This window comes from Python bivittatus, unplaced genomic scaffold, assembly GCF_059951505.1.
Source record: "Python bivittatus isolate LINGU-HERP-01145 unplaced genomic scaffold, Pbiv_v1 ctg000080_np1212, whole genome shotgun sequence".
Taxonomy (NCBI): domain Eukaryota; kingdom Metazoa; phylum Chordata; class Lepidosauria; order Squamata; family Pythonidae; genus Python; species Python bivittatus.
Window position 1 is genome coordinate 35,129,897 of NW_028277035.1, and position 12,587 is coordinate 35,142,483.

Genomic DNA, 12,587 nt, shown 5'->3' on the forward strand with positions numbered 1-12,587 from the left:
TCAACAAACTCCACAAGCAAATTGGCATTTTGCTTTCAAAGCACTGTGAGCAATATCTCATGGCAATGTTTTATTAGATTTTTCTCTCTAATAACACTGTATTATATATGCGTAGGAGAAATAGTACATCCAGAATAAATATTAGCCAAAGGAACATCTGAAAAGAGGAACGTAATTTGGATTTTTTAAAAAATGGCATGTTCTCCGTTTCATCAAAACTGAAAATGGTTACCATTTAGAACGGAGGTGGAAAAGGGTGAGGGAGAGAAGCTATAAGAATAATATTTTACTTCCGCTCAGTTATATTCACTGAACTCTTGTGATTCTAAATGCAATTATTAAATGCGGACATTTGTTCCTGTCCAAAATCCTTCATAACATAGTTGAGTGTATGACCGTAAATCACGTATACCTCCTAGTTGGTGGCTTGCAGGGATGGCATGTTGGCTCACATGGTAGTCACTAGTTTAGAGGTCATAGCCTGCATAAAACAACATGAGCATACTTCATGTAAAAGGGGGCTTTGCTTGCACTTGGGGCATGCAGGTCAAAATATGCCCCAACTCACCAATACTGTCCTTATTCTCAGCAAGGAATGCTATTATGACATGGATATAGCTAATGCTGGTCAGCTAGTCTATACTTTCTCTATCATACTAAAAAGTGTCATGCAAAAGCCTGGATTGATGGGACAGTACAGAAAATGTGATAGGGCCAGTTGGATACCCATGAGAATAACTGTTGGATGACTATCTGCTTGCTTCAAATATGTGGTTGAAGCAGATGTCTATTCAAATGTCTACATACAAAGTCATAAATATAAAAGCACGATTGATCTAAGGGTTCTTAGCAGCTCACAACATTCCCATCTCTAAGGCCTACCGAAAAAGCCACTTTTCAATGCCGTTTTAAAACCCTGCAGAGTAAGGGCCACCCCAATCTCCTGGGAAATGCTACTCCAAAGAAAAGGGGCAATTGAAAAAACCTGCCTCCAAGGCCCCTGAATTCTAGGAGTTAAAGTCCACACATTTTAAAGTTGATAAGGTTGAGAAACCCTGGTTTAGAGGAATAGAATGCTATACGGAGGTATATAGAATGGTGTTTGTGTAAAATTCTTTTTCTTGTCTCATGCTTTTAATTTCTTTGTCTTACTCTGTTTCTATGCTCTGTAAACATTGTTTACCCTGAAAGAGAATAGAATGATGTATATTACTTATGTTGTTGAAACAATGTAATTAGGGTGGGATGGGAAAAGAGAAAACTATTCAAAATTGCATTAAAAATAACTTTAGAAAACTTATAGCTGTCTTCTTTGGAATTCTATAGCAGTCTCAACATTTGGTTTGTCTGGTTTGGCAAAATATCCTGAAATATATACTGTGAATTATGAAACATAGTTCACAGACTGCATTTAAAATTTTGTGAGGGATTTAGGAAATTGAAACCAGGCTCTTTCCGTGGATCTCTGTGACCTGAAGCTACCATTTGAGGATAAAGCAGATCAGAATATTCCAGAGATTATGGGGAGAGAAAGTTGGTGAACCGTTGTAATCCTAGGAAGCCATTTTGATTTTCCAAGGTCTTAAATGTTAATTTGCTGCACAGTTCAGAGTACTCCATAGGCGAGGAAAACTTGAATAAAGTTTGCATTATCTTATAGCAATAGTACAAATAACTGTAAAGCCTTGAGAATGGAATACATCTGCTTAATATTTATATAATGAATCTGTAGTCTACATATTACTAGTTTCCACCTTGTCAGCTTCACCTCTTACCATTATTAAGTATACACTGGATGTGTGCAACTAATTTTTAGAACCATTCCATCAAGTAGCAAGCACATTTGGTTTACTTTCAACTCACTGAATATTTTCAAAAGGCCACTATTAATAATGCTGGGAGTGGGGCTTAATTAACACACACTTTGTCCATTTTCTTTGTCATACAAATTTCAAGGAATGACATTTGTTAAAATGCCTAGCTTGAATTAACTGACAATTATTTACTGCATTGAAAGCTAATTTACTGCATTAACAAATTCCCTAAACATAGAGAAACGAGTTGCTATGCAACTATGGACTGTCCAGGTTATGCTGAACAATGAATGAAATCTTTTATATAACATAATAATGAGCATCACTGTCATCATCCATCAGGTTCAGCCCAAGAACAGCAATGAGGCAATCCAGTACAGTTCAGTTCCTTTATTAGCTTGCGCCTAATAGACAGAATCTCGCCAGACTCAACCTATGCTAAAGCAACTAGTGGCTATAACCCGTGAGACTCTAGGGAGGGGCCAGCCTCATCCTCTTCGTCTTCCCACACTCTTGCTGTGGGCTAAGGAGGTGCTTGCCCTGGAATGTCTCTCCCCTCTCCTGACAACCTTGAACTTCCATTCCAGAATCTTCCCCGCTCATGCCATCCATTACATTATCACCCTGAAAAGTTTGTGCTCACCATCCGTGATGCTATTGGCAATGGCTCTTTTGGCCCCCTGAGGCTGAAGAAAAAGTAAAAAGGAAACTGTGGCCGTCCCTGTGAAAGATACTCCACAAGGTTTGGGAGGTCTTCTCTGGCCTCCTGGATAGGGCAACCCATTTTGCAAATTACTGTCTACTCACAGATTGTTTCATCAAACTATCAGACTCTGTCATATAAAAAGAGCAATGTGAATCACAAAAATGTATATAAATCATGTTTAAAATTGGTACTAAAATTATACTTACTTTCCCATGGCTCAGCAAGATGATTCTTACCAAGACAACATTAATATGGGCACCTAAGGACTCATCATGATAGATTTCATTAACCTACAAGAGAACATGAAAATAGACATGTAACATACAATAGTGTGGATAAAGTCTTATGTTAAAAAGTTTTAACAAAAAATCTACTCAATAATAACATGTTTACCTAACAATCAAGCTGTAACACTGTATTAAATTAAAATCTAGTGAATAAAATGCTGGCCATGTCATGTTGAAATACTGTTCTATTTCCCCGATACCAGAAAAGAACAATGAAAATTATTGCTAAGGCAGAAAAGAAAAAGCTCGCTTGTTATGCTTAGGTTATAATTTGCATTCACGTTTTAGTTAAGGAAATTATCCTATTCAATGAGCTTTTGGGATGAAAAGTAGTACAAAACTGTCAAAAGACAATGGGTAAGACTCACCTGTCTCATGAGCTTATGGATTGTAAATTATCAAGTTGCACCTTATCACATTTCTCACTACTTGGAGGTCTCTACACTCGGTTGTATAAGAATAGAGACACTATTGTCCGGTCTAGCCCAAGGAACTCCAGGAGACCATGTAGATTCAGTTCAGCAATGTTTATTAGCTACAACCTCTAGCAGGAATCTTCCCAGACTGAAACCTCAGTTCCCAAAGTCAGCCAGTCAAAACAGAGTGAATTCCTCAGGGAGGTGCCAGCCTCATCCTCTTATCTCTTCCTCGCCCCTCAGGAGATGAAAGAGCATGTTTCCCTTCCTGAGTTCGGCCTTCATAATTCCATTCCATCACAACTATGCAGTCATTCTTGCTCAGCACCAGCTTCTTTGGAAGACTCAGACTGTATGGGAACATGTTGTCTGTCTCTGCCTCCCATCCTACAGAATTTTAGGCTCACATGCATACCTATGTAAACGTTTGAATAAAGCTAGCAGTGTGCTTCATCTTAGTGAACAAAGAGATAAACTATTGTGTGACTCTCTCATGCTTTCTTTAGCATAGCTTTGGAGTTTATTTTTTTTCTTTTTAAGATAAAAAATTAAGTATCTCTGAGAACTCTCAAGTCTTCACAAATCCCTTCCCCACTAGAAAGGCTCCATATTACAGTGAAAAAAATGTACAAATTGATTGATTGTGTGTGATCAAGTTGGTGTCAACTCTTAGCGACCACATACAGTAGATAGATTTTCTCTATGACAATCTATCCCTAACATGTCTTTCAGGTCTTCCAACAGTGCATCGATCACCACTGAGTCCATCCACCTTGCTGCTGGTCATCCTCTTCTCTTTCCTTCCACCTTTCCCACCATTACAGCCTTCTCTAGAAAGCTAGGTCTTCGCAAAATGTATCCAAGTAGAATAATTTGAGCCTGGACATTTACGCCTGGAGTGAGAACTCTGGACTGATTTATTTGATGATCCATTGGTTTGTTTTCTTGACTGTCTATGGTATTCTCAGGAGTCTGCTCCAACATCAAAGTTCAAAAACATCAATACTCTTCCTATCTGGCTTCAAAGTCCAATTTTCACTTCCACAGATTGTCATAGGGAATAGCATGGCTTGCACTATTCTGATCTTTGTAGGTATAGACACATCACGGCATCTAAATATCTTTTCCAAGACCTTCATGGCTGCTCTACCAAGTGCTACTCTATGGCATATTTCTTGACTGCTTGTTCCTTTACTGTTGATGGTCGATCCTAAAAGGCATAAACTATCAGCCACTTCAATTAATTCAATTCTAAAGATGTACAAATACAGTTGGGTTTATGCAGTTATCCTTAGTCATAACAACCTTGGCTCAGTGTGCTACGCAGACCAAACCACAGCTTTTTGATTAGTGTGTTTTTATGACTTAGAACCTGTGAATAGAATTGTGGTTTATTCAATAATAATAATGATTAAACTTGATCATAATATTTTAAGCCTATGTATAGCTAAAGGGTTTTTGAAGTTCATGAGAAATAGAAGAAATGGATGACAAGGTTCCAGGTTTAATTTTATTTCAAGTAATTAATTATTACTTTTCTTAACCCATTAGAAAACTTACAGCCAACTTAGAAAAATGAAGCTTGAAAGGGTAACTTACATAACTAAAATATTTGTTAATAGTTTCCAGAGGGATAGCTGTTTAAAGTGGGTTGTAGCAGAGACAAGAGTCTTCTGGCATACTGAAGGCTCATAAGATTATAAACCTGGTTTTATTCAACAGACTTCACTTTAGAAGTGAAAGAATTAAAACCTACAGAATCTGAGTCAAGGGAGGATCAGGCTGTGATAGACTGGCATAAATATCCATGGACTAGAATATACTTCATCAGATTTGGGAAGCAATATCCTCACACATATACACACGCCCATTTCTATGAACAAACAAGCATGCAGTGGAGAGAGGGAGAAATGGTAAACAGCGAGGTCAGAGGGAAATGTAATGCAATCCCCCCCCCCACAAAAAATAAAAACATTGAGACAATTAAATTAAGGCATGAACTTTTCACAACAGCAATACCAATGACAGCAGTTTAACAGGACTTAGTTAAAAAATGGTATTCGATAGTCACTTTAGATACTATACCAGCAGTCAAGATAATAGACATGTAGCTGTTTTAGAGAATTAGATATTCTGCCAATCACTGTTTATACTGGACAGAAAAACATTATTATGGTATTGAGGGAATAAAATAGCTAATATGATCATTGCTTTGCAAAGTGGGCTCAACACATAGAGCCCTAGCTGTTGGATCAGAGGAGAAATCAGTTGTTCCACTTCCAGCTCTGAATATGGGCTTCTCTCTCTCTCTCTCTCTCTCTCTCTCTCTCTCTCTTTTCTACAGACAGGTTTGAAGAGTATGTCACTGATACAACTTCACTATAATCATGAAGATGATGTTGGTGATCATTATGATGATAAAGGTTCTCCACAATGCACAATTTGATTTATTTGTACTGCAGGAGCAATGGTCAGGTTGAAAGAGTTGAGGCAAAGTGATACAACAGAAGAGTATGCAATAGTGATGTTACAGCTTCAAGTTGGAGGTTCAAATTATACACTTAGGGAGATCAATTTTCAGGTCAAAGTTGTGTGGTGGAAAAGCAATATTAGAGTCTAGGGAATAAACCAAAGAATAGGTAATGAGCTCTGAGGCAAAACTCAATTCAAGGACAGTGAAAAAATAGATAATGATGAAGACTGACTTCACATATCACACTAAGCCATCATATGATTTGTTATATGGGCTTATTGTATTGCATGAACTCAGCCAACTATGATTTGTTAATCTAACCATGGTTAAAAAATCATGGCTTAGTGCAAAGTACAAATTAAACATTGTAAATGCAAGAGTCTTGGATGTGACCTAGAAATAAGGAGGGTTTCAATCAGATTATCCTTGAATAACATACTGGTCTCTGATAGATTGATAGATAGATAGATAGATAGATAGATAGATAGATAGATAGATAGATAGATAGATAGATAGATAGATAGATGGCTACTGCATAAATTTCTCTGGATAAAAAGAAAAAAGTTCATTCCCTGCTAGACTGAGAATAATATTATATAACAAGAGTTGCTGTCCAGAAGCAATGAGCATTTTCCCTACAGGCATTCCAGAAACAAACAAATTTACAATAAACAGAATTGATGGGAAAAATTCCCTTTCCCCCTGCTTTTGCCTATATATGGGTGTGGACTTGCATGTTTGAGCTGAAGGATTGTTCCAGCATTCAGTAAATTTACTAACAATCCTTTGATTTACACCCTCAACCTGATGTTTCCTGGCTGGGTTAAACTACAGCTCAATACCACACCCAATCTTTTCTAGAGGTAGGACAAATGTAATAGATCTCTCTCTCCCCCTTAGTGTTCAATTTTCAGATCAGTAAATTTACAATCATTCTACAAATATATGATGTTCATACAAATAGAATGATGCGCTACTTGATGCCAGATCAGAAAGATCTAGAAACAAAATTTATTTGAATGAAAATTATTGTCTCTCTCTCACACACACACTACGTACCTACTAACCGAAGCAGGAGATACAGACAATAATACTGAAATATTTATACTGAAGCTGGTTAGCTGATTTAAGGCTCCTGCAGAAGAATATGTTGATAGTTTATTTGTGTATGTTTTCCCAAGGACAGCATAATTATCCTGTCGATTTAAATACCTTTAATATTCATTCAGTCTCCCCTGAAAATTAAGAAAGCTGCAATTCTTTGAGGATGACTGTGGATTTCTAAACAGATAATCCTCAGTAGGCATAACAATCTACAAGTCCCCAGATACTGCAGAAGAAACACGATCACAGTTGAAGTGGGAGAGAGAGGATTACAGGTAGTCCTCGCTTAACGACCACAATAGGGACCAGAAAATTTGTTAAGTGGGGCAGTTGTTAAGCGAGTCACCACGTGACCAGACCTGATTTTATGACCATTTTTACAACAGTCTTTAAGCAAATCACATAGTCATTCAGTGAATCATGTGGTCATTAAGCAAATCCAGCTTCATCAATTGACTTTTTTTGGCCAGAATTCACTTAATGACATGATTCACTTAATGACCATGACGATTCACTTAACAACCTTCATTAAAGAAGTTGCAAATCACAATTACATGACTGTAGGGGAGTGGTGTGATGATTTGCAATGGTTGTAAGTGTGAGTACAGGTTATAAAACACTTTTCCCAAGGCCATCGTAACTTTGAACCATCGTTAAACAAATATACATGGACTACCTGTATATTATTGTTATCATTACTTGCTTGTACATGTCTGAACTTATGCTCCACAGGCAAGATCCATCATTCCCCTCAAGGTGGGATATAAAGTACATCTTTTCTACTCTGATTCATAACCAATGAATTCATTAACATTTAAGCAGAACAGAGGCAAGTCAGCTCCAAATACTTTAAACCATGCTGGATCCTGAGTGTGGATCATGTGAATATAAGGACGGAAGCTGTTTTTTACGTGTCAGAGCATTTGACCTCTTGCCTGGTGTGGTCTGAAAACAGCTTCCCAAGTTCTTTCAGAAAGATCCTTTCCAACATCTTTCTGAGGAGAAGTTGGCATCCAAACTTCAAACCCTCTGCATGCAACCCTACATACTCTGCCATACACTTGCAAGTGATGGGAGCAAGGGAGGGAGAGTTAATCCATATATGAGAATCCCATTGCTCGGAGGGAGAAGATAGGTTTTGCAGGTTCAATCCCTAACATCTCCAGTTAAAGGAATCAATGACAGCAATGAGAAAAAGCTGTGCCTCAGGCTCTGGAGAGCCCTGGCCAATCTGGAAAAACTGGGCTAGTTTGACATAATAGAAGGCAGATTTTCGTGGCCATGTTCATTTCATTTCTGGAAAGGCAGAAGGACATAACCGTTCTCAACAGAAACCACTGCACTATATACCTAAGTATCAAAATCTCAGCGGGCTACATTATTTTCACTTGTATGACCACACTGTAAACATTCTAACAAATCACCCTAAACAAAGTTTGTTAAAAATCCACAAACCAGATGTGCTGGCAAAACTAGCTAGTTTAAGTTGCAGAGTTCTTTGTCTCCCCTTGACAGCAACATTGGCTGTCAGAGGCTACAAACTCTCTTCTGGATTCGTGAGCAATTTATAATTCGTTGAGTTCCTCCCTCAAGCTATTTGGCTTCCTCAACTTTTGCCTATGAGCTACAGCACCAACAAGGAAAAGAAAAATTCTGAAAGCCTAGCATTACCACTGCGGTCTCCAGATCATGTAATCTGTTTATAGGAGGATATCATGATTAGTGCAATGACTGATGACAATTTGTGAAAACTAGCTAATTAGGAAGCACATGGAGAGCCAGTATGACATAATGCAATCTTCCCTGACCTACTATCTTCCAGAGAGATTGGGACTGTAATTCTCCAAGTTTCCAGCCATGGTTGGAAACCATGAATGCTGGCTTGAGCTTCAACATATTGTACATGGTCTGGGAGGGTTCCCCCACCCACTGTATACTCCTGGCTCTGTTTCAAAAGAGAATCATATCATACTTGCCTGACTGGGGAGATGCAGGGTACAAAAGTAATCAAGTAAATTGAAGAAGTTTACAAACTGGGATTAGCAGGGGCTCTATAAAGAGTATAAGGCAAAAACAGAATAAAAAAGCCGCAGGGACCTGTGGTGGAATAAATCAAATAAGTGCATGTGGGAAGACACACTGCATCACTAGGTAGTTTTAATTTTTTTACTTATTAGGTGGAAGGCTGGATAGGAACAATGCCTTTGTTGTCCCACACATTGAGAGGGACCCAAGTTAAGAAAGGCTGCCTTAGAGTCTTCCTCATTCACTATGATAGGAGTTGGCACAATCCTAATGTGATGCAAATAGATTACAAAAGTCCATTTAATTCTGGTTCTCAGTTCTGGAGGTGAATTGTGCCTTTTGCATGCAGGAATGTGGTTCACCATATTTCTCCGGGGGTGGGGGGTTGGGGAGAGAAGCTGAGGGGAATCAGGGATGCTGACTCAGTGTAACAAGCGTACAACTCTGCAACAAGCCCACCTGTCATTCCGGGGACACACTGGGCGGCCAAGGAGAGGCTTGTGCAGTCTCCCCCCCCCTTACTGCACCGCTGCTAATAGCTGAATGCACCATCTGGGTCTCCTTAATCAGCAAGTTGCCTTAACGTTTTAAAGGAGTGGAGATAATCTCTTCTTTTAAATATTATTGACAACGTTTCTATGGCTTCAGAATTCAGGCCATGGTTTCCAACTATGACTCTGCCAAAAAGTAAAAAAAAATAATGTATCATTCATAATCTTCTTTTCCTCAAAGGAGCTTAGATTTATTTTATGAGTTTTCTAGAAACTGTCAGAGAAAGCCGACATTCCTGCCCTTTGTACCATCTGGGACCTGCTGTTCTTTCCTTCCTCTCTTTCAGAAAACCTGCTGTATTAAAGCATCCAAAGAAAGAATTATTCTCACATATCATCCCTTGAACTGATATATTAAAGGCAAAATCTGAACTAAGAAAATTGCTTGCAAGTAACTTGATTCTGTAAGAGATTTATTAGTTTATCCCATCCCTATCTTGATCTGGGGGACCACAAGTAGCAGATATCTTTGACAGCATGACTCTAACAGCAGGAAGACGTGAGGGGAGCTGGGATTTGTCTATGATATGCAAAGAGCAGCTCTAACATGCTATCTGGGATGTTTCTGCTATTTACACTCCCAGCTTTGGTTCAAAAGAGAACCATTTTCTACCTGCCTGTTTGGGGAAAGAGACTCACCATGGTAAGGAACAGAAGCAAATTTTTAGGCCCAAACCAGTTCCGTGACATTGCCAGGTCATAGATGAAAGAACCAGAAACTAAGCTCAGCTTGAGGACATGTTTCCTTTTTTATTAAAACCTATTCCAAACATGTCACCCTAATTTCCAGAAAATCTACATAGGAAAAAGCTTGATTTTGGTAATACAGGTAGTCCTCGTTTAGTGACTGCCTCATTTAGTGACTATTTGCAGTTACAGCAGTGATGAAAAAGTAACTTTGCAACCAATCCTCACATTTATGACCTTTGCAGGTCTGTAAAGCAAAGGAAAGCTGAAGTAAGATCGTAAGCACAGTTGTGGTTTCACTTAGCGACTGCTTTGGTTAACAACTGAGTTGCTGGTCCCAATTGTGGTAGCTAAACGAGGACTACTGGTAAGGAACAGGGTGAATGATCATTTTCGTTACTGTGAGGGTCAGTAAAACCTTCCCCTTGGGGACAATATTGCAGTGAGACAAAATTCTACTCTGTGTCAAAGCCCTGAGTAAGACAACCCTTATGGATGAGGAGCAGAGCACCCCAAAATGCACTTCAGACCCTATGAGGTGCACAAACTTTCATTCCTTCTCTATTCTGGGAGTATTTTAGTCCTGAACTAAGAAAACTGAAAAATCTGAGAGATTCTCTGAATACCAGACAACCCAGTATTTGTCCAATACAACTTTAAGAGGAATGGAAGAATGAAATCTGGCCTTGGAAGAAATGGTTCAGAACAGAAGATGAAATAGCATCAGGTCTGCTTTTCTTTCTTGAAGTCTTTCTGGAAGCTGCTTGTGTCTTTTGGGATCACTACTATCTCTGAGAGGATGACTTCATTTCAAAATTAAAAGATAAGCATCAAAGAACCCATTTAAAGCAAGCTTTCTTTCTGTCTTATATGAATGCATGCACATACACACTTTTTTTCCCGATACATTCTGGTCACACAGTTTAAAGCACGTGCATTAAATAAAAAATAAACCACAGAGTTGGCTTCAGATTTTATTTTAGTGGACTGGTGGAGGCAGTTTGCTTAAATTCAATTTAAAAGATTATAAAATTGGATTACACTTCTTCATTCCAAGTTGAATCTCTGAAACCAAGGAAATAAATTATCTTTGCACCCTTAGTCACAGAATGAAAGTACTGTTAAACTCTTGAGCTCTATGTAAATCTCCTCATGCAGATTTTGAGATTCATTCTTTCTACGAGGATAGGTTTGGATACTACTGACAGTCAGGCAATGGCCTGGATTAACTAGCTGGAGAACGGATTAACAGGCAAGAGACATCCACCTGAAAGTCAAAAACCAGATCTTCTCCAGACTCCTTGATCTGGAGATGATGAGGAATTTCAGTTCACAATATTTCAAATGACTCCAAGTAGAAAGAGAGGGAAAAATCCTTTAGAATCCTAAACAAATCCAAGGAAAGAAACAACTTGTTCTGAGAAATAGTAGATACCATGTGAACCCTTAGTTCCTCAACCTTTCTTTTCCAGACTCCATCTTTTTGCTGGGAAAAAAATGAAAGAGAAGGTCATTTGGCTAGAAATACATGTAGAGTAATCAGATTGTGATCTCTTTTGCTTTTGCAGACAGGTTCCCTTAATTTAACTGTTAATATAATTTGCCAAGCAATCTTTTTAAAGCAATTTTTTTTAATTGTACTTTCCCACTGTAACTATCCTTTTGTTTTTATATAACTATGCTCTTCTATATTCTCTTTTTAGAAATACACTCTTATTAAGTATTGTGAACTATTTTATTATTTATGTCATTATAATTGCTAGTGATAGTTGGGCTCACGAATATATGAGGCCTGTGGAGACATCGATGCTAGCCTCCAAGTGGGGGATTCATAAAATCATGAGCCATGATTTGTTTAATATTACAAATCATAATAAAATGGGACTTTACAAATTGTACAAAGCCACAAACAACAATCCTCATTATACCTTCGCTGAGTTTTCCCCAACCTCTGGGGGCTGCTAAACACATCTGGATATTTGACAGCATGTTATAGAGACAGTCTCACAAATTGGCTGCCAGAGAGTGACATGCACAAAAGGTATACCCTCTAGTCTTGCAAGATTCTCTCAAGCACCTCAGCTTACCTCCATTCTTGTTCTGAGTAAGTAGACACACTTCTAAACAGAACAGTTTCTACAACACCCTGTCATTTACTTTTCTTTTCTAACACCCTTCTGAGGTATATTCAAGGCCAGAAGCATTCTTAGCAATAAAGATTGCACTGGAGAATGGCACTTGGCTGTGTAGCGGTCTTACTTCCCGCTTCAAAATTAGAGGAGTGTAGATTAGATGACAGATAGATAGAGATATAGAAGTGAAATATAAAGCAATGAAATATAAAGCCTTGGTAGGCACTAAGAGGTTTGAGTACCTATTACCCATAGTGACCAAGGGCTTTGCAAACTGTGTGACCCTGTCTTCAACATCTATCTAGGATGAAGGATTCCCTCAAGGTATCAAAGATAAGGAATAATTCCTCAAATAATTTGACAGAATGAATATTCATTATGCTAGGGACTTC

General features: G+C 38.3%; 1 protein-coding gene across 2 annotated transcripts in view; it reads right to left on the reverse strand.

Annotated features, from left to right (window-relative positions):
• ADAMTS2 (ADAM metallopeptidase with thrombospondin type 1 motif 2) overlaps positions 1-12,587 on the reverse strand; it is a 270,332-nt gene that overhangs the window by 74,817 nt on the left and 182,928 nt on the right. For both annotated transcript variants that reach the window (XM_088133820.1, XM_088133819.1), the window contains exon 5: positions 2,727-2,810. In XM_088133820.1, the coding sequence (XP_087989946.1) occupies positions 2,727-2,810 (84 nt within the window). The remainder of the gene's footprint in view (positions 1-2,726; positions 2,811-12,587) is intronic.